This window comes from Coregonus clupeaformis, chromosome 18, assembly GCF_020615455.1.
Source record: "Coregonus clupeaformis isolate EN_2021a chromosome 18, ASM2061545v1, whole genome shotgun sequence".
Classification (NCBI taxonomy): domain Eukaryota; kingdom Metazoa; phylum Chordata; class Actinopteri; order Salmoniformes; family Salmonidae; genus Coregonus; species Coregonus clupeaformis.
In genome coordinates, this window is record NC_059209.1 from 20,039,005 (window position 1) to 20,061,685 (window position 22,681).

Genomic DNA, 22,681 nt, shown 5'->3' on the forward strand with positions numbered 1-22,681 from the left:
TGGATCATCAATGAGGCCTTTATGGTACAGGAGCCAGATGGAAGCCACTCCTCAGTAAAAGGCACATGACAGCCTGCTTGGACTTTGCCAAAAGGCACATAAAGACTCTCAGACCGTGAGAAACATGATTATTACTTGAACGGCAAGCGTCAAGTCTGGAGGAAACCTGGCACCATGGCACCATATCAACGGTGAAGCGTGGTGGTGGCAGCATCATACTGTGGGGATGTTTTTCAGCTGCAGGGACTGGGAGGCTAGTCAGAATCGAGGCAAAGATTAATGGAGCAAAGTACAGAGAGATCCTTGATGAAAACCTGCTCCAGAGCGCTCAGGACCTCAGACTGGGGCGAAGGTTCACCTTCCAACAGGACAACGACCCTAAGCACACAGCCAAGACAACGCAGGAGTGGCTTCGGGACAAGTCTCTGAATGTTCTTGAGTGGCCCAGCCAGAGCCCGGACTTGAACCCGATCGAACATCTCTGGAGAGACCTGAAAATAGCTGTGCAGCAATGCTCCCCATCCAACCTGACAGAGCTTGAGAGGAGCTGCGGAGAAGAATGGGAGAAACTCCCCAAATACAGGTGTGCCAAGCTTGTAGCGTAATACCCAAGAAGACTCGATGATGTAGTCGCTGAAAATACTGAATACTAATGTAAATGTAATATTTCCTGTTTTTATTTTAAATAAATTAACCAAAAAAATTGACAAACCTCGTTTTGCTTTGTCATTATTGGGTATCGTGTGTAGATTGATGAGATAAAAAAAATATCTATTTTAGAATAAGGCTGTAACGTAACAAAGTGGAAGAAGTTAAGGGGTCTGAATACTTTTTGAAGGCACTGTAAGCTATAAGGTCAATGTTATTATTTTAAAGTAACTGAGTACTTTTTAAATGAGCTACTTTTTACTTAAGTCGTTTTTTACACCATTAGTTTTACTAAGAGCGAGAGTTGCACCCCTTCTCAAAAAACCAACACTCGATCCCTCTGATGTCAACAACTACAGACCAGTATCCCTTCTTTCTTTTCTCTCCAAAACTATTGAGCGTGCCGTCTTTAGCCAACTCTCTTGCTATCTCTCTCAGAATGACCTTCTTGATCCAAACCAGTCAGGTTTCAAGACTGGTCATTCAACTGAGACTGTTCTTCTCTGTGTCACGGAGGCTCTCCGCACTGCTAAAGCTAACTCTCTCTCCTCTGCTCGTCCTTCTAGACCTGTCTGCTGCCTTTGATACTGTGAACCATCAGATCCTCCTCTCCACCCTCTCCGAGCTGGGCATCTCCGGCGTGGCTCACTCTTGGATTGCGTCCTACCTGACCGGTCGCTCCTACCAAGTGGCGTGGCGAGAAGCTGTCTCCGCACCACGTGCTCTCACCACTCGTGTCCCCCAGGGCTCAGTTCTAGGCCCTCTCCTATTCTCGCTATACATCAAGTCACTTGGCTCTGTCATATCCTCACATGGCCTCTCCTATCATTGCTACGCAGACGACACACAACTAATCTTCTCCTTTCCCCCTTCTGATAACCAGGTGGTGAATCGCATCTCTGCATGTCTGGCAGACATATCAGTATGGATGACGGATCACCACCTCAAGCTGAACCTTGGCAAGACGGAGCTGCTCTTCCTCCCGGGGAAGGACTGCCCGTTCCATGATCTCGCCATCACGGTTGACAACTCCGTTGTGTCCTCCTCCCAGAGTGCGAAGAGCCTTGGTGTGACCCTGGACAACACCCTGTCGTTCGCCGCTAACATCAAGGCGGTGACCCGATCCTGTAGGTTCATGCTCTACAACATTCTGAGAGTACGACCCTGCCTTACACAGGAAGCGGCACAGGTCCTAATCCAGGCACTTGTCATCTCCCGTCTGGATTACTGCAACTCGCTGTTGGCTGGGCTCCCTGCCTGTGCCATTAAACCCCTACAACTCATCCAGAATGCCGCAGCCCCTCTGGTGTTCAACCTTCCCAAGTTCTCTCACGTCAACCCACTCCTCCGCACACTCCACTGGCTTCCAGTTGAAGCTCGCATCTGCTACAAGACCATGGTGCTTGCCTACGGAGCTGTGAGGGGAACGGCACCTCCGTAACTTCAGGCTCTGATCAGTCCCTACACCCAAACGAGGGCATTGCGTTGATCCACCTCAGATAGCAACCAAAATAAGACGTATTTTTCATGACATCAAAAACACGTCAGGAAAAATACGTCTTAATCTGGTTGTGACCTGGTTATAAGACGTCCTGACCAGTCTTTATCACGTCGTATGCCCACTGGGGTGGGTTATAATCAAAGTGAAATGTGTCCAATCAATATTGTGCTGATATACTTCAACAAATGTGTTGTCCTTTTTTCAGTCAATAATGCTCGATGGCAGACAGATATTTTTCCTGGAGTGGACTACATGGGGAGCCAGCTTGTGTCGTCAGGGCTGTCTATCCCTCTCTAGATGAACAATAAGCTGGATAAAGACATGGATGACTCCAAAGAGGAATTTAATACAACTTTATAATCCATTGTTTAGGATGGAAAATGTGTCTCCCTTTCCCAACACCAACAAACACACACAAGTTGACACAGGTTGCGTAGCAGAGCCCCTTGATCAAATCAAATCAAATGTGCCAAATACAACAGGCAATACAATAGACCTTACCGTGAAATGCTTACTTACAAGCCCTTAACCAACAATGCAGTTAAGAAAAATATTTACTAAATAAACTAGAGTAAAAAAATAAAAGAGCAACAATAACGAAGCTATATACAGGGGGTACCGGTACCGAGTCAATGTGCAGGGGTACAGGTGGGTCTAGGTAATTGAGCTAAACTAGGCGTATGTCGCGAGTCACTACTTCACAGGAGCGCCATTTGAACGTAAACATTTCAAAAAATCTAAATGCATTTTTTTGCAGAAATGCCTTCTGGAACATGTGAACTTTCATGTGCTTTAATAACAAACTTGTATGCCATCTGTAAATACTAATAAAATTGTTAAATTATGAGCCTAGTTGGTTTAGCCATGGAAAAAGACAGCAACCTTCCTAGCCATGATTGGCTGAGATAATGAGTGGGCTGGACATGCCAAGAGATGAGTTCGGATTGGTCTGCCATGTAGCGCACTTCTGTCTATAATATGAGCTGGTCAGTACTTTAGGTAATCGTTTCTAAGGAGGCTTTTCTGAAAGATATCACGTAGTAGAACTGCATAAGTGTTGCTCTCCACTTTCGGGATGACCAAGTTTTGAAATCAGTGGAATTAGAGTATGATAGCTAAGGAGATGGAGGAAATTCTGGCGTTTGATTGCAAATATGCGGAGGGAGTCAAAAGGAGAACACAGAAAGCTCTGGATTACATCTTCAAACTAAGGGCAACCATGGCATCCGTGACAGAGAGGGAGAAGCGTCCATCCATGTATATGGGTCAGAGTCTCTAGCTAGCTACATTTTCAGATATTACACGTTTCAAATTTGGTCAGAAAGTCATTTTAATTTAAAGTTAAAGTGTACTGTTAGCTAGCTAGCTAATGTTAGCTGGCTGGATAGCTAGCTAACGTTACGTGTATGATCTGTGTAGTAATATTATTCGTATCTCATTTGCATTGCTAGTTATAGCCTAATGTTAGCTAGCTAACATTGAACCTGGTTAGTTAGCTACCTGCAGATTCATGCAGGGTAGTAACGTTATGAGTTCTGATTATGGTTCAATGTTTAGCTAGCTACATGTCTAAACAAAAGACTCCACTATGCAGTTAACTATTTCAATAAAATGTTTATGATGTCACTGCGACAACTGTCAATAGACGTAGCTGGTAAATTCGCTCTGGCTATCTACTCCAATTTTAGAGCACTCTCGTCTGAGTGTGCCAGAGCTCAGAATAACTGACAAATGTACAAATGCTCCTATGACCAGTGTCAGTAAACGTTGGCAAAAAAAGCTTAATTAAATTGTTGCCAGCAGCACAGTTGCAGTTATCAACACTCTGTATAACATAAAAAAAGCCTAACCAGCTCTGCTAGGGAGAGTAAAATGGTCAGAGTGACCTGTTCTCTCATTTGTGTCTGGAAGTAGCTAGCAAGCTTGACTGCTGCTGTTAGGTCAGAATGCTCGGATCAAACCTACTTTTCGGCTAGAGCGTCCAGTGTGCGCTCCAAGAGCAAAACGCTCTGAATTTACGAACGGCCAATCTGACAACGCTCTGAGTTTACGAATGCCCAGAGCACACTCTGGCACTCCAGATTAAATTTACGAACACACCCGTAATATAATCTTTGGTTGTTTAGTACATAGCCTCATATGTGAATCCTTAAAGAAAACGTACAAAGCTGAATTACTTTCCCATTGTTCCTCAACTGTAGTGTATGATATACCATTTTCTAGCTCTGTCTCCACTTTTATCAAATGTAAAAAATAGTAAAAATAAAGAAAAACCCTGGAATGAGTAGGTGTGTCCAAACTTTTGACTGGTACTATAAAGTGACTAGGCAAATCATAATAGATAATATTCAGCGGGGGGGTCAATGCAAATAGTCCGGGTAGCCACTTGATTAGCTGTTCAGCAGTCTTATGGCTTGGGGGTAGAAGCTGTTAAGAAGCCTTTTGGACTTAGACCTGGCGCTCCGTTGCCACTTGCTGTGCAATAGCAGAGAGAACAGTCTATGACTAGGGTGGCTGGAGTCTTAGTCAATTTTTAGGGCCTTCCTCTGATACCACCCGGTCTAGAGGTCCTGGATGGCAGGAAGCTTGGCCCCAGTGATGGAGAATAATTGTGGGGGGTTAGGTGCCTTGCTCAAGGGTACAATGGCAGGAGATGGTACATGGGATCAATGACCAACAGCCTTGCAGCTGCCAGTTCAGTTGCATTCCCATTTTTGTGTTGCCCAGCTTGGGGCTTAAACCAGCAACCTTTCAGCTGCTGGTCTGCCTCTCCAACCTCTGTTTCTTAATCCTGGTCCTGGGAAACCAAAGCGGTGCACATTCTTATTTTTGTCCGAACACTAGGCTACTACAGGAGCAATGAATAAGTGCGGTGTCATAACTACAATGGTTCATGCACAGGATGACACAAAAATGGGTATGGAACTGAACTGGCAGCTGGAAGGCTCCCATGTACCATCTCCTGCCATTGTGTCCTTGCAATGTAAACTTTGAGTTTATGACTATGCCTACTTAAATATTTGACACTGTGAAAGACTAATGTCTCTATTACTATGCCTACTTTGAATATTATTGTGAATGACTTGTTTATTGTGAAAGATTCTGATATTGTGAGAGACTAATATATCACATTATAACATGTTTAATTTGCCATCAAATGAGAGAGCCAAAATGAGACAGCTGAAATGAGAGGGCTAAAATAATACCTTTGAACTTGAGATGGGTTAAATGGAATACTAACTGAAATCTGGACACTGACAGGCAAATAACATCTCACATGTAGTTTATTATGAAATTAACTCCTGCAGAATTAAGTATTTATTGCAGTACAATGATACACCTAATGTTATTTTTTGTCTCGGGAAAAGGAGTGGCGCAATATGGTAAGATTTATTTATTTCAGTATCTCAAGCAAATGCAAATATGGGTGTGTTTTCAGTGATTGAAACTTTTACATAACAGCTGTCTGTCACGCCCTGACATTGAGATCTCTAGTTGAGTTGGTCAGGGTGTGAAATCTATTTTATATATTTCTATGTTGGCTGGGTGTGGTTCCCAATCAGAGGCAGCTGTTGGTCGTTGTCTCTGATTGGGGATCATACTTAGGCAGCCATGTTGCCTACCTTAGTTGTGTGATCTTGTTTCTGTTTGATGTTTAGCCTCTTGAACTTCAAGTTCGGTTGGATTTTGTTATTTTGTCTGTGTTTATTAAAATAAACGACTATGTACGCATACCACGCTGCACCTTGGTATGATCCTTTACACAGCGAACATGACACTGTCAGTAATTCAACCATGTAAAATATGAATCACTAACCAGGTTTCCATCCATTCGCTTTTATACGCATATTGAAGTAAACTTGGATTCAGGCGATTACATGTTGTGTGGTCCTCCCACCCGGGAAAGAATGGAGTTTTTTAGGCTACAGATGAAATAAGGTATGATGAAATTCACAGAATGGTGAAAGTGCAAAATGAGCTTGGTGCTCCTTTCCAATGAATATCGGGGGTCTTATTCTGGTGACATGATGATCGGTGCTTGGTTGCCGAAATTATAAGCAGATAAATATAAAAATTAGGCTTAAGTGTATTTTTTCCTACATCCCTGTGAGAAAAAGTTGTCACACCATCTCTGCCTGTCATACAAGGTGCTACGCTACCATATAAATATTCATTCTCATTCTTATTTCTATGGAGGCTACAGTGTCCGCTGCACACCTCCCTGTACTGCCCGTTGCTTCACTCCACCCAGGCCAAGTAGCCCACATCCTCTGAAGTGTCTGGCTGGCTAGCTCCGACTTCTCCATACACTGACTAAGCTACATGTAACCCCGCTATATTCTGGGAAAGTTCTTGTAACATCAGGTGATTGTTTCTTGCACACTAAAATAAACATTGTAGAATCATCCGCACAACTGCGCATATTTTGTGTTTTGGGAACCTCTCTTGTAATGTACTCACACTGTTCCCATAACCTAATTATATGTTCTGGGAACCTTTAAAAGAACTCAGAAAGGCTGTTTTGTCAACATTATTGCAACATCAAATAAATGTTTTGTGCACTCTGAAAAAGGTTTCCCACAAGAATTTCCCTGTATTTAGTGCCATCCATCATTCCTTCAATTCTGACCAGTTTCCCAGTCCCTGCCGATGAAAAACATCTCCACAGCACGATGCTGCCACCATCATGCTTCACTGTGGGGATGATGTTCGAGGTGATGAGAGGTGTTGGGTTTGCGCCAGACATAGCGATTTCCTTGATGGCCAAAAAGCTAAATTTTAGTCTCATCTGACCAGAGTACCTTCTTCCATATGTTTGGGGAGTCTCCCATATGCCTTTTGGCAAACACCAAACGTGTTTGTTTATGTTCTTCTTTAAGCAATGGCTTTTTTCTGGCCACTCTTCCGTAAAGCCCAGCTGGACAGATACTCAAATCTCCGCTGTGGAGCTTTGCAGCTCCTTCAGGGTTATCTCTGGTCTCTTTATTGCCTCTCTGATTAATGCCCTCCTTGCCTGGTCCGTGAGTTTTGGTGGGCGGCCTTCTCTTGGCAGGTTTGTTGTGGTGACATATTCTTTCCATTTTTTAATAAACTATATTAAAAATGGTGCTCCGTGGGATGTTCAAAGTTTCAGATAATGTTTTTATAACCCAACCCTGATCTGTACTTCTCCACAACTTTGTCCCTGACCTTTTTGGAGAGCTCCTTGGTCTTCATGGTGCCGCTTGCTTGGTGGTGCCCCTTGCTTAGTGGTGTTGCAGACTCTGGGGCCTTTCAGAACAGGTGTTCTATATATATACAGTATCTCACAAAAGTGAGTACACCCCTCACATTTTTGTAAATATTGAAGAAATTACACTTTGCTACAAATGTAAAGTAGTGAGTGTACAGCTTGCAAAATAACACAACACACAGCCATTAATGTCTAAACCGCTGGCAACAAAAGTGAGTACACCCCTAAGTGAAAATGTCCAAATTGGGCCCAAAGTGTCAATATTTTGTGTGGCCACCATCATTTTCCAGCACTGCCTTAACCCTCTTGGGCATGGAGTTCACCAGAGCTTCACAGGTTGCCACTGGAGTCCTCTTCCACTCCTCCATGACGACATCATGGAGCTGGTGGATGTTAGAGACCTTGCACTCCTCCACCTTCCGTTTGAGGATGCCTCACAGATGCTCAATAGGGTTTAGGTCTGGAGACATGCTTGGCCAGTCCATCACCTTTACCCTCAGCTTCTTTATCAAGGCAGTGGTAGTCTTGGAGGTGTGTTTGGGGTCGTTATCATGTTGGAATACTGCCCTGCGGCCCAGTCTCCGAAGGGAGGGGATCATGCTCTGCTTCAGTATGTCACAGTACATGTTGGCATTCATGGTTCCCTCAATTAACTTTAGCCCCCCCCCATCCGGCAGCACTCATGCAGCCCCAGACCATGACACTCCCACCACCATGCTTGACTGTAGGCAAGACACACTTGTCTTTGTACTCCTCACCTGGTTGCCGCCACACGCGCTTGACACCATCTGAACCAAATAAGTTTATATTGGTCTCATCAGACCACAGGACATGGTTCCAGTAATCCATGTCCTTAGTCTGCTTGTCTTCAGCAAACTGTTTGCGGGCTTTCTTGTGCATCATCTTTAGAAGAGGCTTCCTTCTGGGACGACAGCCATGCAGACCAATTTGATGCAGTGTGCGGCGTATGGTCTGAGCAGACAGGCTGACCCCCCACCCCTTCAACCTCTGCAGCAATGCTCGCAGCACTCATACGTCTATTTCCCAAAGACAACCTCTGGATATGACGCTGAGCACGTGCACTCAACTTCTTTGGTCGACCATGGCGAGGCCTGTTCTGAGTGGAACCTGTCCTGTTAAACCGCTGTATGGTCTTGGCCACCGTGCTGCAGCTCAGTTTCACGGTCTTGGCAATCTTCTTATAGCCCAGGCCATCTTTACAATTATTTTTTTCAGATCCTCAGAGAGTTCTTTGCCATGAGGTTCCATGTTGAACTTCCAGTGACCAGTATGAGGGAGTGTGAGAGCGATGACACCAAATTTAACACACCTTCTCCCCATTCACACCTGATGCCTTGTAACACTAACGAGTCACATGACACCGGGGAGGGAAAATGGCTAATTGGGCCCAATTTGGACATTTTCACTTAGGGGTGTACTCACTTTTGTTGCCAGTGGTTTAGACATTAATAGCTGTGTGTTGAGTTATTTTGAGGGGACATCAAATTTACACTGTTATACAAGCTGTACACTCACTACTTTAAATTGTAGCAAAGTGTCATTTCTTCAGTGTTGTCACATGAAAAGATATACTCAACTATTTACAAAAATGTGAGGGGTGTACTCACTTTTGTGAGATACTGTATATATACACACCTGTGTGCAATCTAACTAATTATGTGACTTCTGAAGGTAATTGTTTGCACCAGATCTTATTTAGGGGCTTCATAGCAAAGGGGGTGAATACATATGCACGCAGCACTTTTCCATTATTTATTTTTTAGAATTTTTTGAAACAAGTAATTTTTTTCATTTCACTTCACCAATTTGGAATATTTTGTGTATGTCCATTACATGAAATCCAAATAAAAATCCATTTAAATTACAGGTTGTAATGCAACAAAATAGGAAAAACGCCAAGGGGGCTGAATACTTTTGCAAGGCACTGTACACACACACACACACACACACACACACGTTCCCCCGCTCTCTGTCAATGCCTTATACACTCATGCACACAGACCCCATCATTGATTACAATAGAACATTTGACTGAGCTATACACATGCAAATGCTAACACTTTCACAAACACACACACACACACACATTCAACTGGCCTGGTTTAACATCATAGAGATACAGTACTTGCTATGAGACTTTGATGCTGATAGATCAAAAGAAGACTGGGGAGAATACAGACAAGAGCTGTATAATAATGTGTATCAAACGCCTGGTTATAAACAGCCTTTCGCATGTTCACACCAGGCAATGAATAAAGCCAGTTTATAACCAGGTCTATAAATATCCTGTGACAGCCAATAAATTGCCTCATACAATTTATCACTTCTCTCATACAATGGACACACGCATGTGCACATACAGTGCACACAGGAACACAGCCAAACCAGTGGAGGATCCTCAGAGGAGGACCATCCTACTCCATGAATCTCATAAAAATTATAATTGTAAAAAAATTTAAACATATTGTTTTGCAATGAAGGTCTACAGTAGCCTGAATATCACTCTGTAGGGTAGCACCATGGTGTAGCCGGAGGACAGTTATTTTCCATCCTCCTCCGGGTACATTGACTTCAATACAAATACAAAACCTAGGAGGCTCATGGTTCTCACCCCCTTCTGGAGGATGTCCTCCAACCTATCAGAACTCTTGCAGCATGAACTGACATGTTGTCCATCCAATCAAAGGATCAGAGAATGAATCTAGTACTGAAAACATAAGTTACAGCCAGCTAGCACTGCAGTGCATTACATGTGGTGGGTAGTTGACTCAAAAAGAGAAAGACAATAGTTGAGCAGTTTTGAACAAATTAATTTCTAAAAGAATTAAGGAGAAGCCGCAGAGAGAGATAACTTCACATTCACTTACTTAGCTAGCTAATGCAGCTAATTTAGCCTACTCACCAACCTGACTCAAACAGAGAAGAATACTATTTATGTTAGCTAGCTGGTTAATGCTATACAATACTTCAACTCTTCCAAGTCAAGGTAAGCTTTCAGTTTTATTAAATTATTGCCACCGGGGCCCGCCGGTGTAACTATTAAACTGCTGTACACATGGATTGGATTGTGGGTTAGTTACAATGATGTGTATAAACCCTGGATTGCTGATGCTATGTTTTGGCCATTGAGAGGCTTTAAAGCCATCGATCGGCCATATTGGCATTCTTCAGTAGGAGCAGTCCTCCATAGGAATGAATGGAATTTTTGAATATTTCAATTTAGTGCTTCAAGGACAGAATTACATGTATTTAAGTACTTTTTGTTGTAGTGTGGACAGTAACATTAGTATTCTCAAAAAAAAAAAGTTATATGTAACATTTTTGTATTTATGTAACATATTTGTAATATAATTTAAAAGTATCCATTAAGGTGTCTGTAATGGAATAAATGTGTCAAAGATTAATGTAAACATTAATAAATGCATTTCTATAGCTTCCAAAATATTTTTTTCCAATGGAGGAGGAGTACCAAGATGGCGTCAAGGTGGCTTTAATACAGTGCCCCCTGTACAGGCTTTATATACAGTACATCATTGGTTAGTTATAGTAGCTATGTTGACTATGACGTTAGCGCTTATGGTATGAAGGTAAACTTAGAGTTTTTTTTGTTGCCTGGTCCCAGACAGTTGTTGTGTTGTGCACTGAAGTCCACAGGCGAAGGGAAAATGTCAGAGGAGGAGAGCAGTAGATGTGATGATGCTGTTTGTATGGCTGCTTTGAAAGTGAACTGTGTGTGCGGGTGATCAGGGGTGGATTCATTATATTGAGCTCCAATATGCTGTAATAGAAATAAGGCCATGCTCATAAAAAAATATATATTAAAAAAATACGTCCTCCCTAATCTTAAACAGCACCCACCGCCACAGAAAAACGCCAGAGAAGGCTTGTTACAGTGTGGTCACTTTCACCCAGCTAAGCAAAACCTCAAGGAAGGCACATCAAGAATCGAATGCAAATCTAATCAAATCAAAGTTTATTGGTCGTGTACACAGTTTGGCAGATATAGCGGGTGCAGCAATATGCTTGTGTTACCAGCTCCTAACAGTGTAGCAAAAATGCCAAAGAGGAAACAGGACGGTGTAGATTGGATATAACACTATCTGAAGCTAATAGCTCAGATATTTTTTTTATTTTTAATTTTTATTTCACCTTTATTTAACCAGGTAAACCAGTTGAGAACAAGTTGTCATTTACAACTGCGACCTGGCCAAGATAAAGCAAAGCAGTGCGATAAAAACAACAACACAGAGTTACATATGGGGTAAAACAAAACTAAGTCAAAAATACAACAGAAATAAATATATATACAGTGTGTGCAAATGTAGCAAGTTATGGAGGTAAGGCAATAAATAGGCTATAGTGCAAAATAATTACAATTAGTATTAACACTGGAATGATATATGTGCAAGAGATGATGTGCAAATAGATATCTTCACCAAACAGTCCCTGTACACAGTATAATCCCCTAATGGCCGCCGTTCTTCCTCGCAACCCCCTCCTGTGTCAGCCTGGTCTCAGATCTGTTTGGGTTGTCTTGCCAATGACCAAATAGGAGTTGGTAAGACAGCACAAACAGATCTGGGAGCAGCATATTCCTGTGTAACTGTACTTTTAGATTTTTCTTAACCACCCTCTTCTTATGTCAATCTCAACCTCCCCCACCTGCCCCCCATTCACCGTCCCTCTCCTCCTACACATCCTCCTCTCCTACTCCACCTCTCCCCACTCCCCAGCCCAGACCCCTCTGGTACCCATACCTTGAGCAGGCGTACGGATGGTAGGAAGGCTGCGGCACACAGTTTCCTGATGGTCCAGTTGATTGGCCGCGGAGGATCCAGCTGCTGGTTCATGGTTCCCGCTCTGCTTTTCCCGGCTTTTCCAGGAAAAGAGCCCCTCCGAGGGGGCAAAGCAGTGGCGTCTCCAGCCAAATAGAACAACTCAGATCCCGGCAGAGCATGACCCCCAACACCAGACCACCACCTTCATCCTTGTTCCCCGGCAGCTCAGCCCTTCCTTCACCTGGGTGCCCTTCCTCCCCTCTTTCTCTCTCCCCCACCCCTCCCTCCCCACCCCACAGATCCACGGGGTCCGACGGCCGAGTTCCGAGCACCTGAAGCATCCAGCCCTCTCTCCACATGCAGTATCCCAGTCAACCCGGTGCATATGTTCCAAACCAGCAGAGCAGAACAGAGTAAAGAACAAACAGAAGGCGATGGAGAAAGAGGAGAGATGAGAGACGCAAAAAGGAGAGGAGAGGAGCGCAGCACAGCACGGCAGCTCAGAGCATAGCACGTAAACTGAGCAGAGTGACAGGGAGCAGCACAGCACCGTCTCCAAGACGAAAAGAGAGAGAGAGAGAGAGAGAGAGAGAGAGAGAGAGAGAGAGAGAGAGAGAGAGGAAAATGGACAAGGTAGATAATGGATAAGGCTGATTGAAAGAGAGAAAATAAAGAAATTAGATAAAGAGAGAGCAAGAGGGAGAGCAGAGCTTGAGCACAAGCAGAAAGAGAAGGAGAGAGAAAGGGAGATTAGAGAAGAGAGAGGACAGTGAGCGAGCAAGTAAGGGAGAGAGGGGAGAGATGGAGAGAGGTATGGCGTGTAAGAAAGATGCAACGAGAGGAGTGCGTGTCACAGATACACCTCCCTTCATTTGGAATGGAGATTAATAGAATATAGGACAAAATAGAACATTAAAATCAGTATATTTGCAATACTGGATACATCAGGAATCTACAGTATGTTGGTAAATCATCAGAATGGCTAAAGCAAGCATTTTACATTTTTTAAAATAATATCTTGTAGCAAATATTGAGTAAAAATGTCCATACTGTAGATCTTTCTCTCTCGATCTCTCGCTCTCTCTCTCTCTCTGAGAGGACTCTTACCATGCTCTGGAATTGAGTCCTCTCTAACCTTCCCTACCACAGCTCAAAGGGATTCTTTAATCAACATCCTCTTCACCTGGGCGAAGACTTCAATAGCCCCTCCCTAGCGAATGCTATTGATTTACACCCCATAACCACAACAACACCTTGCCCACAGGGACAAGCTGGGAAAACTCTCATTAGCCAATAATAGAAACCTTCATAAAACATGTGATGCTAATGTGATGATCTCCTCAGTGGCAGCCTTCACAAGTTCAGACTAGTACACACTCTAAAAAGAAAAAGGTTCCTGGAGTATCCTTTAGGGGTTCTTCAAATTGAAACTGTGGGGAACCCCTATAAGTTCTTCAAAGAACCCCTTTTAATGGATCCTCGATAAACCTTTTGAAGAACCTTTTGGGGTTAATTTTTGAACTACCCCCCCAATTATTGTTAATAATAATAATAATATGCATAACAATAACACAAGTAACACAATATTTTAGTGGTCAGTGTTTATTATGATTGTAGTGGCAAAGCAGAATAAAGAAATATGAGGTGAACTCCCAGCAGAGCCCCGTCCAATGGGTATATCCTCTGGCGTGTTGATGTTCTCCGTATCCATAGCCATAATTAATTTTGCATTGCATGGTGATCAAACAGGTTTCCTGTTATATTCAGAGGTGTAGGGAGGGTGAATAAAAAAAAATCAGTAATTATATAGATGATTAACAAAACATGCACACGACAGTATTCATACCTTGTCTTTTGTGGTAAATGTGAATGAAAAAAACAGTTTTCATAATGGTTTTCATACACATACCTTGTCCATAATGTAGAGGCCTATGGGATTTTAATTGAAGCGTTAAGGGAGGAGGATGGTACATGTGTTCTGCATAACATACCATTACTAATTGACATACCTTTGTATGCCTCCTCATCTGTATACCTGCAGACACAGACAAAAAAGTGAACAGTTCAGTCATCTGCACCCAATACAGCTAGCCTTCAACATATTCTTATAGCATACATATTCTTACCTCTTTGTTGATTGATATCCATTGAATTGTGTCCATTTTCTGTTTTAGAAAGATTTGCAAAAATATGAACAGCTAGATGGTATCATCATAAAACAATATCAATTTAGATCATAGAAGGGACAAACCTTACCTTAAATTGAGGAGATCTTTTAATTTTTCAATTATGTTCCTGCACCTGCAGTCCTTTCAAATTCAGATCCAAATGTTTCAGTTGGGCAGTTAGGTTCCTGCAAGAACCCCCACCAACTAAGGAGGTTCCTCGATTAACCCCACCTCCTATGGGGTTCTTGGAAGAACGCTTGTTGAACCCCACATATTTAGAGTGCAGACCGATTCAATAAGCAGTCATTCAATAAAATAAAAAGCAATTTTTTGACAGGGGGTGCGGGGAAAAAAAGTATTTACGCCTCATTTAGATATTTTTCTGCTTTTAATTTGCTAAATCAGTTTGACCGTTTTTAAGGAAAGGAAAATGTGTAAAAAATCCAGTATGTTTCTGATATTATTTCAGTTAGTTTTGGATGCATAGGCCTATTTTCTGTGGTTGAAAATTAAATACTGTCGACTTTTATGTAGCTGAATAATATTGCACGTTTAGGCTACACAACGGTCCCTAAGCGTGCATTTGAATTCTATCAAGATGCTGAAACAACTGATATTTCTCCACTCCCATTCCAGAGACAAAATTAACATTTGGTCTATATAATCAGACAAGTTTTTTACATGGAAGATATATAGGAGATAATATAAGGCAAGTACTGGAAACAATAGAACACTATGAAAAATCTGGGAAACCAGGCCTGCTATTCATAGCAGACTTCGAAAAGGTATTTGATAAAGTACGACTGGGGTTTATATATAAATGCCTGGAGCATTTCAATTTTGGAGAATCTCTTATAAAATGGGTTAAAATCATGTATAGTAACCCTAGGTGTAAAATAGTAAATAATGGCTATTTCTCAGAAAGTTTTAAACTGTCAAGAGGAGTGAAACAAGGTTGTCCACTATCGGCATATCTATTTATTATGGCCATCGAGATGGTAGCTATTAAAATCAGATCCAACAATAATCAAGGGATTAGAAATCCAGGGCTTAAAAACAAAGGTGTCATTGTACACTGATGATTCATGTTCTCTTTTAAATCCACAACTTGAATCCCTCCACAGCCTCATAGAGGATCTAGATAAATGTTCTAACCTATCTGGATTACAACCAAATTATGATAAATATTACGTATTGGATCACTAAAAAATACAATTTGTACATTACCATGTAGTTTACCAATAAAATGTTCTGATGGTGATGTGGATATACTCGGAATACATATCCCAAATGAAATAAATGATCTCACTCTAATACATTTTAATAGAAAGTTAGCAATAATAGATAAGATCTTGCTACCATGGAAAGGTAAATACCTGTCAATTTGTGGAAAAATCACCTTGATTAACTCTTTAGTATTATCCCAGTTTACCTATTTGCTTATGGTCTTGCCTACGCCTAGCGAACAGTTTTTTAAATGATATGAGAAAAAAATATTCAATTTTATTTGGAACGGCAAGCCAGACAAAATTAAACGGGCCTACTTATATAATGAATATGAATTTGGAGGACAGAAATTATTAAATATTAAAGCATTAGACCTATCACTAAAAGCTTCAGTCAAAAGTTATACTTAAATCCGAACTGGTTCTCTAGCAAATTAGTAAGATTGTCTCACCCAATGTTCAAGAATGGCCTTTTTCCCTTTACTCAGATTACAACCTCTCACTTTCAGTTATTTGAAAAGGAAATAATCTCCCAAATATCACTATTTCTAAAACAAGCCATAGAAAGTTGGTTGCAATTTCAATGTAGTCCTCCAGAAACGACAGAACAAATAATGCAACAAATATTGTGGTTAAACTCAAATATACTTATTGATAAAAAAACTTTTTTTTTACAAAATGTTTAAAGGTATAATCTTTGTAAATGATATCATCGGTAGAACTGGTGAAGTTATGTCGCACATAACCCAAAATTACAACTAAATAATTGCAGCATTACCGCAAAAATGGAAAAATGAATGCACTCACTAACTGTAAGTCGCTCTGGATAAGAGCGTCTGCTAAATGACTAAAATGTAAAATGTAAATGTCTGTCGGCCTTACATTAAAGAACATAATTGGTTAAAGAAAACTGTGATAAATAAAAAAGTATACCAGTTTCATTTAAGGACCAAAGGATTGACAGCCATCCCATATAGATTGCAAAATAGTTGGGAAGACATTTTTGACGTACCGATCCCATGGCATAGTGTTTATGAACTGATACGCAAAACGACGCCGGATTCAAAGATTAGAATTTTTCAAATTAAATTATTATATAAAATTCTTGATACCAATAGAATGTTATTTATATGGGGGATTCAATCTTCCCAGCTCTGCAGATTTTCCTGCGAAGAGACAGAATCATTAGATCATTTGTTTTGGTACTGTCCATTTGTAGCTTGTTTTTGGACACAGGTCCAGGAATGGCTAAAGGATTGCAATATTTACCTGGAGCTAACCCTGCAGATAGTATTACTGGGTGATCTGAAAAGTCATAGTCAATCGCTCAATAATATAATAATACTTTTAGCAAAAATGCTTATTTTCAATTTACAATCTGTAGAAACAATGAGAATAGAAAGGTTCAGAACTTTTGTAAAACATCACAGTACAGTTGAAAAATATATGGCAAATAGAAATCCAATATGGATGGTGTTAAGAGATAGATGGGTGGTGTTGAATGGAGTTGAAGGATGGGACTAATAACAACTAACAACTAATAACAACAAGATAACTAATAATGTAAGCATACTGTGTCCATAATAAGTATATAGGTTATAGGTTGAGAGCTTTTGTGAAAGAGCACAGTTAGAAAGATATGGCATATAGAAGCAAACCGGATGGACATCATGAAAATGATTGGAGAGGTTGAGGAAGTTCAGGAGTAAAAACAAACAAAATATAATTATTGTAAAATTGACTGTGTCCATCAAATGTATATAGTAGAGGCCTAAGCATTGTTGTTCACTAGTTTACTCCAATTAGGGAAGGGGTGGTGGGGTTGGAAAGTAATAAAGGGAAATATATGTTTTAAAAGGATATGTATGTATGTATGTATGTGTGTGTATATATATATATATATATATATACACACACACTGCTCAAAAAAATAAAGGGAACACTAAAATAACACATCCTAGATCTGGATGAATGAAATAATCTTATTAAATACTTTTTTCTTTACATAGTTGAATGTGCTGACAACAAAATCACACAAAAATTATCAATGGAAATCAAATTTATCAACCCATGGAGGTCTGGATTTGGAGTCACCCTCAAAATTAAAGTGGAAAATCACACTTCAGGCTGATCCAACTTTGATGTAATATCCTTAAATCAAGTCAAAATGAGGCTCAGTAGTGTGTGTGGCCTCCACGTGCCTGTATAATAATAATATAATATGCCATTTAGCAGACGCTTTTATCCAAAGCGACTTACAGTCATGCGTGCATACATTTTTTTATTTTTTTTTGTGTATGGGTGGTCCCGGGGATCGAACCCACTACCTTGGCGTTACAAGCGCCGTGCTCTACCAGCTGAGCTACAGAGGACCACAGTATGACCTCCCTAAAACGCCTGGGCATACTCCTGATGAGGTGGCGGATGGTCTCCTGAGGGATCTCCTCCCAGACCTGGACTAAAGCATCCGCCAACTCCTGGACAGTCTGTGGTGCAACGTGGCGATGGTGGATGGAGCGAGACATGATGTCCCAGATGTGCTCAATTGGATTCAGGTCTGGGGAACGGGCGGGCCAGTCCATAGCATCAATGCCTTCCTCTTGCAGGAACTGCTGACACACTCCAGCCACATGAGGTCTAGCATTATTTTACATTAGGAGGAACCCAGGGCCAACCGCACCAGCATATGGTCTCACAAGGGGTCTGAGGATCTCATCTCGGTACCTAATGGAAGTCAAGCTACCTCTGGCGAGCACATGGAGGGCTGTGCGGCCCCCCAAAGAAATGCCACCCCACACCATGACTGACCCACCGCCAAACCGGTCATGCTGGAGGATGTTGCAGGCAGCAGAACGTTCTCCACGGCGTCTCCAGACTCTGTCACGTCTGTCACGTGCTCAGTGTGAACCTGCTTTCATCTGTGAAGAGCACAGGGTGTCAATGGCGAATTTGCCAATCTTGGTGTTCTCTGGCAAATGCCAAACATCCTGCACGGTGTTGGGCTGTAAGCACAACCCCCACCTGTGGACGTCAGGCCCTCATACCACCCTCATGGAGTCTGTTTCTGACCGTTTGAGCAGACACACACACATTTGTGGCCTGCTGGAGGTCATTTTGCAGGGCTCTGGCAGTGCTCCTCCTGCTCCTCCTTGCACAAAGGCGGAGGTAGCAGTCCTGCTGCTGGGTTGTTGCCCTCCTACGGTCTCCTCCACGTCTCCTGATGTACTGGCCTGTCTCCTGGTAGCGCCTCCATGCTCTGGACACTACGCTGACAGACACAGCAAACCTTCTTGCCACAGCTCGCATTGATGTGCCATCCTGGATGAGCTGCACTACCTGAGCCACTTGTGTGGGTTGTAGACTCCGTCTCATGCTACCACTAGAGTGAAAGTACCGCCAGCATTCAAAAGTGACCAAAACATCAGCCAGGAAGCATAGGAACTGAGAAGTGGTCTGTGGTCAACACCTGCAAAACCAGTCCTTTATTGGGGGTGTCTTGCTAATTGCCTATAATTTCCACCTGTTGTCTATTCCATTTGCACAACAGCATGTGACATTTATTGTCAATCAGTGTTGCTTCCTAAGTGGACAGTTTGATTTCACAGAAGTGTGATTGACTTGGAGTTACATTGTGTTGTTTAAGTGTTCCCTTTATTTTTTTGAGCAGTATATATATATATACACAGTGGGGAGAACAAGTATTTGATACACTGCTGATTTTGCAGGTTTTCCTACTTACAAAGCATGTAGAGGTCTGTACTTTTTATCATAGGTACACTTCAACTGTGAGAGACAGAATCTAAAACAAAAATCTAGAAAATCACATTGTATGATTTTTAAGTAATTAATTTGCATTTTATTGCATGACATAAGTATTTGATACATCAGAAAAGCAGAACTTTTAATATTTGGTACAGAAACCTTTGTTTGCAATTACAGAGATCATACGTTTCCTGTAGGTCTTGACCAGGTTTGCACACACTGCAGCAGGGATTTTGGCCCACTCCTCCATACAGTCCTTCTCCAGATCCTTCAGGTTTTGGGGCTGTCGCTGGGCAATACGGACTTTCAGCTCCCTACAAAGATATTCTATTGGTTTCAGGTCTAGGGACTGGCTAGGCCACTCCAGGACCTTGAGATGCTTCTTACGGAGCCACTCCTTAGTTGCCTGGCTGTGTGTTTCGGGTCGTTGTCATGCTGGAAGACCCAGCCACGACCCATCTTCAATGCTCTTACTGAGGGAAGGAGGTTGTTGGCCAAGATCTCGCGATACATGGCCCTATCCATCCTCCCCTCAATACGGTGCAGTCGTCCTGTCCCCTTTGCAGAAAAGCATCCCCAAATAATGATGTTTCCACCTCCATGCTTCACGGTTGGGATGGTGTTCTTGGGGTTGTACTCATCCTTCTTCTTCCTCCAAACACAGCGAGTGGAGTTTAGACCAAAAAGCTCTATTTTTGTCTCATCAGACCACATGACCTTCTCCCATTCCTCCTCTGGATCATCCAGATGGTCATTTGCAAACTTCAGACATGCGCTGGCTTGAGCAGGGGGACCTTGCGTGCGCTGCAGGATTTTAATCCATGACGGCGTAGTGTGTTACTAATGGTTTTCTTTGAGACTGTGGTCCCAGCTCTCTTCAGGTCATTGACCAGGTCCTGCTGTGTAGTTCTGGGCTGATCCCTCACCTTCCTCATGATCATTGATGCCCCACGAGGTGAGATCTTGCATGGAGCCCCAGACCGAAGGTGAATGACCGTCATCTTGAACTTCTTCCATTTTCTAATAATTGCGCCAACAGTTGTTGCCTTCTCACCAAGCTGCTTGCCTATTGTCATGTAGCCCATCCCAGCCTTGTGCAGGTCTACAATTTTATCCCTGATGTCCTTACACAGCTCTCTGGTCTTGGCCATTGTGGAGAGGTTGGAGTCTGTTTGATTGAGTGTGTGGACAGGTGTCTTTTATACAGGTAACGAGTTCAAACAGGTGCAGTTAATACAGGTAATGAGTGGAAAACAAGAGGGCTTCTTAAAGAAAAACTAACAGGTCTGTGAGAGCCAGAATTCTTACTGCTTGGTAGGTGATCAAATACTTACGTCATGCAATAAAATGCAAATTAATTACTTAAAAATCATACAATGTGAATTTCTGGATTTTTGTTTTAGATTCCGTCTCTCACAGTTGAAGTGTACCTATGATAAAAATTACAGACCTCTACATGCTTTGTAAGTAGGAAAACCTGCAAAATCGGCAGTGTATCAAATACTTGTTCTCCCCACTGTATATATATATATATATATATATATATACACACACACACACATACAGTTGGGGAAAAAAGTATTTAGTCAGCCACCAATTGTGCAAGTTCTCCCACTTAAAAAGATGAGAGAGGCCTGTAATTTTCATCATAGGTACACGTCAACTATGACAGACAAATTGAGATTTTTTTTTCTCCAGAAAATCACATTGTAGGATTTTTAATGTATTTATTTGCAAATTATGGTGGAAAATAAGTATTTGGTCACCTACAAACAAGCAAGATTTCTGTCTCTCACAGACCTGTAACTTCTTCTTTAAGAGGCTCCTCTGTCCTCCACTCGTTACCTGTATTAATGGCACCTGTTTGAACTTGTTATCAGTATAAAAGACACCTGTCCACAACCTCAAACAGTCACACTCCAAACTCCACTATGGCCAAGACCAAAGAGCTGTCAAAGGACACCAGAAACAAAATTGTAGACCTGCACCAGGCTGGGAAGACTGAATCTGCAATAGGTAAGCAGCTTGGTTTGAAGAAATCAACTGTGGGAGCAATTATTAGGAAATGGAAGACATACAAGACCACTGATAATCTCCCTCGATCTGGGGCTCCACGCAAGATCTCACCCCGTGGGGTCAAAATGATCACAAGAACGGTGAGCAAAAATCCCAGAACCACACGGGGGGACCTAGTGAATGACCTGCAGAGAGCTGGGACCAAAGTAACAAAGCCTACCATTGGTAACACACTACGCTGCCAGGGACTCAAATCCTGCAGTGCTAGACGTGTCCCCCTGCTTAAGCCAGTACATGTCCAGGCCCGTCTGAAGTTTGCTAGAGTGCATTTGGATGATCCAGAAGAGGATTGGGAGAATGTCATATGGTCAGATGAAACCAAAATATAACTTTTTGGTAAAAACTCAACTCGTCGTTTTTGGAGGACAAAGAATGCTGAGTTGCATCCAAAGAACACCATACCTACTGTGAAGCATGGGGGTGGAAACATCATGCTTTGGGGCTGTTTTTCTGCAAAGGGACCAGGACGACTGATCCGTGTAAAGGAAAGAATGAATGGGGCCATGTATCGTGAGATTTTGAGTGAAAACCTCCTTCCATCAGCAAGGGCATTGAAGATGAAACGTGGCTGGGTCTTTCAGCATGACAATGATCCCAAACACACCGCCCGGGAGTGGCTTCGTAAGAAGCATTTCAAGGTCCTGGAGTGGCCTAGCCAGTCTCCAGATCTCAACCCCATAGAAAATCTTTGGAGGGAGTTGAAAGTCCGTGTTGCCCAGCGACAGCCCCAAAACATCACTGCTCTAGAGGAGATCTGCATGGAGGAATGGGCCAAAATACCAGCAACAGTGTGTGAAAACCTTGTGAAGATGTCACGGTTTACTAAGCCAGAACCCAGAAGCAGACCAGGACAAGGTAAGTGGTGTCAAAAGGTGAGTGTTTATTTACTGAACCAAGGGTGAAGGGAAATAATCCAGGGAACAGAGCGGCGGCGTGGAGGAGTTGTAGAGGGTCCAGTGGTTGATCCGATGATGGCTCGGCAGCCGCCGACCATCAGGCAGAGGTTGGGTAGAGGTTCCGGACGAGTGACTGTGGGGAGAACAAAAACGGAGGTAAGTACCAGGCAGGTCAACAGGGTGCAACAAAACAACAAAAACTAACTCTAGTACTGAGGCTGATACGCCGGCAAAACATACTGTTCATGGCTAACGATCCGGCAGGAACTGGATGTTGGGCCCAGACCCTAAGAAGGGTGATGATTAGGCCCAGGTGTGCCGATTGCTGATGGGAAGCAGGTGCGGAACAAGCGCGCTCCCCGGAGCGTTCCC

At 42.4% G+C, this 22,681-nt stretch overlaps 1 protein-coding gene across 5 annotated transcripts in view; it reads right to left on the reverse strand.

Annotated features, from left to right (window-relative positions):
• The window catches only part of trpm3 (transient receptor potential cation channel, subfamily M, member 3), a 309,076-nt gene extending 296,656 nt beyond the window's left edge, over positions 1 to 12,420 (reverse strand). For all 5 annotated transcript variants that reach the window (XM_041864642.2, XM_041864639.2, XM_041864640.2 and 2 more), the window contains exon 1: positions 12,161 to 12,420. In XM_041864642.2, the coding sequence (XP_041720576.1) occupies positions 12,161 to 12,253 (93 nt within the window). In that variant the 5' untranslated portion in view covers positions 12,254 to 12,420. The remainder of the gene's footprint in view (positions 1 to 12,160) is intronic.
• Positions 12,421 to 22,681: the final 10,261 nt, after the last annotated feature.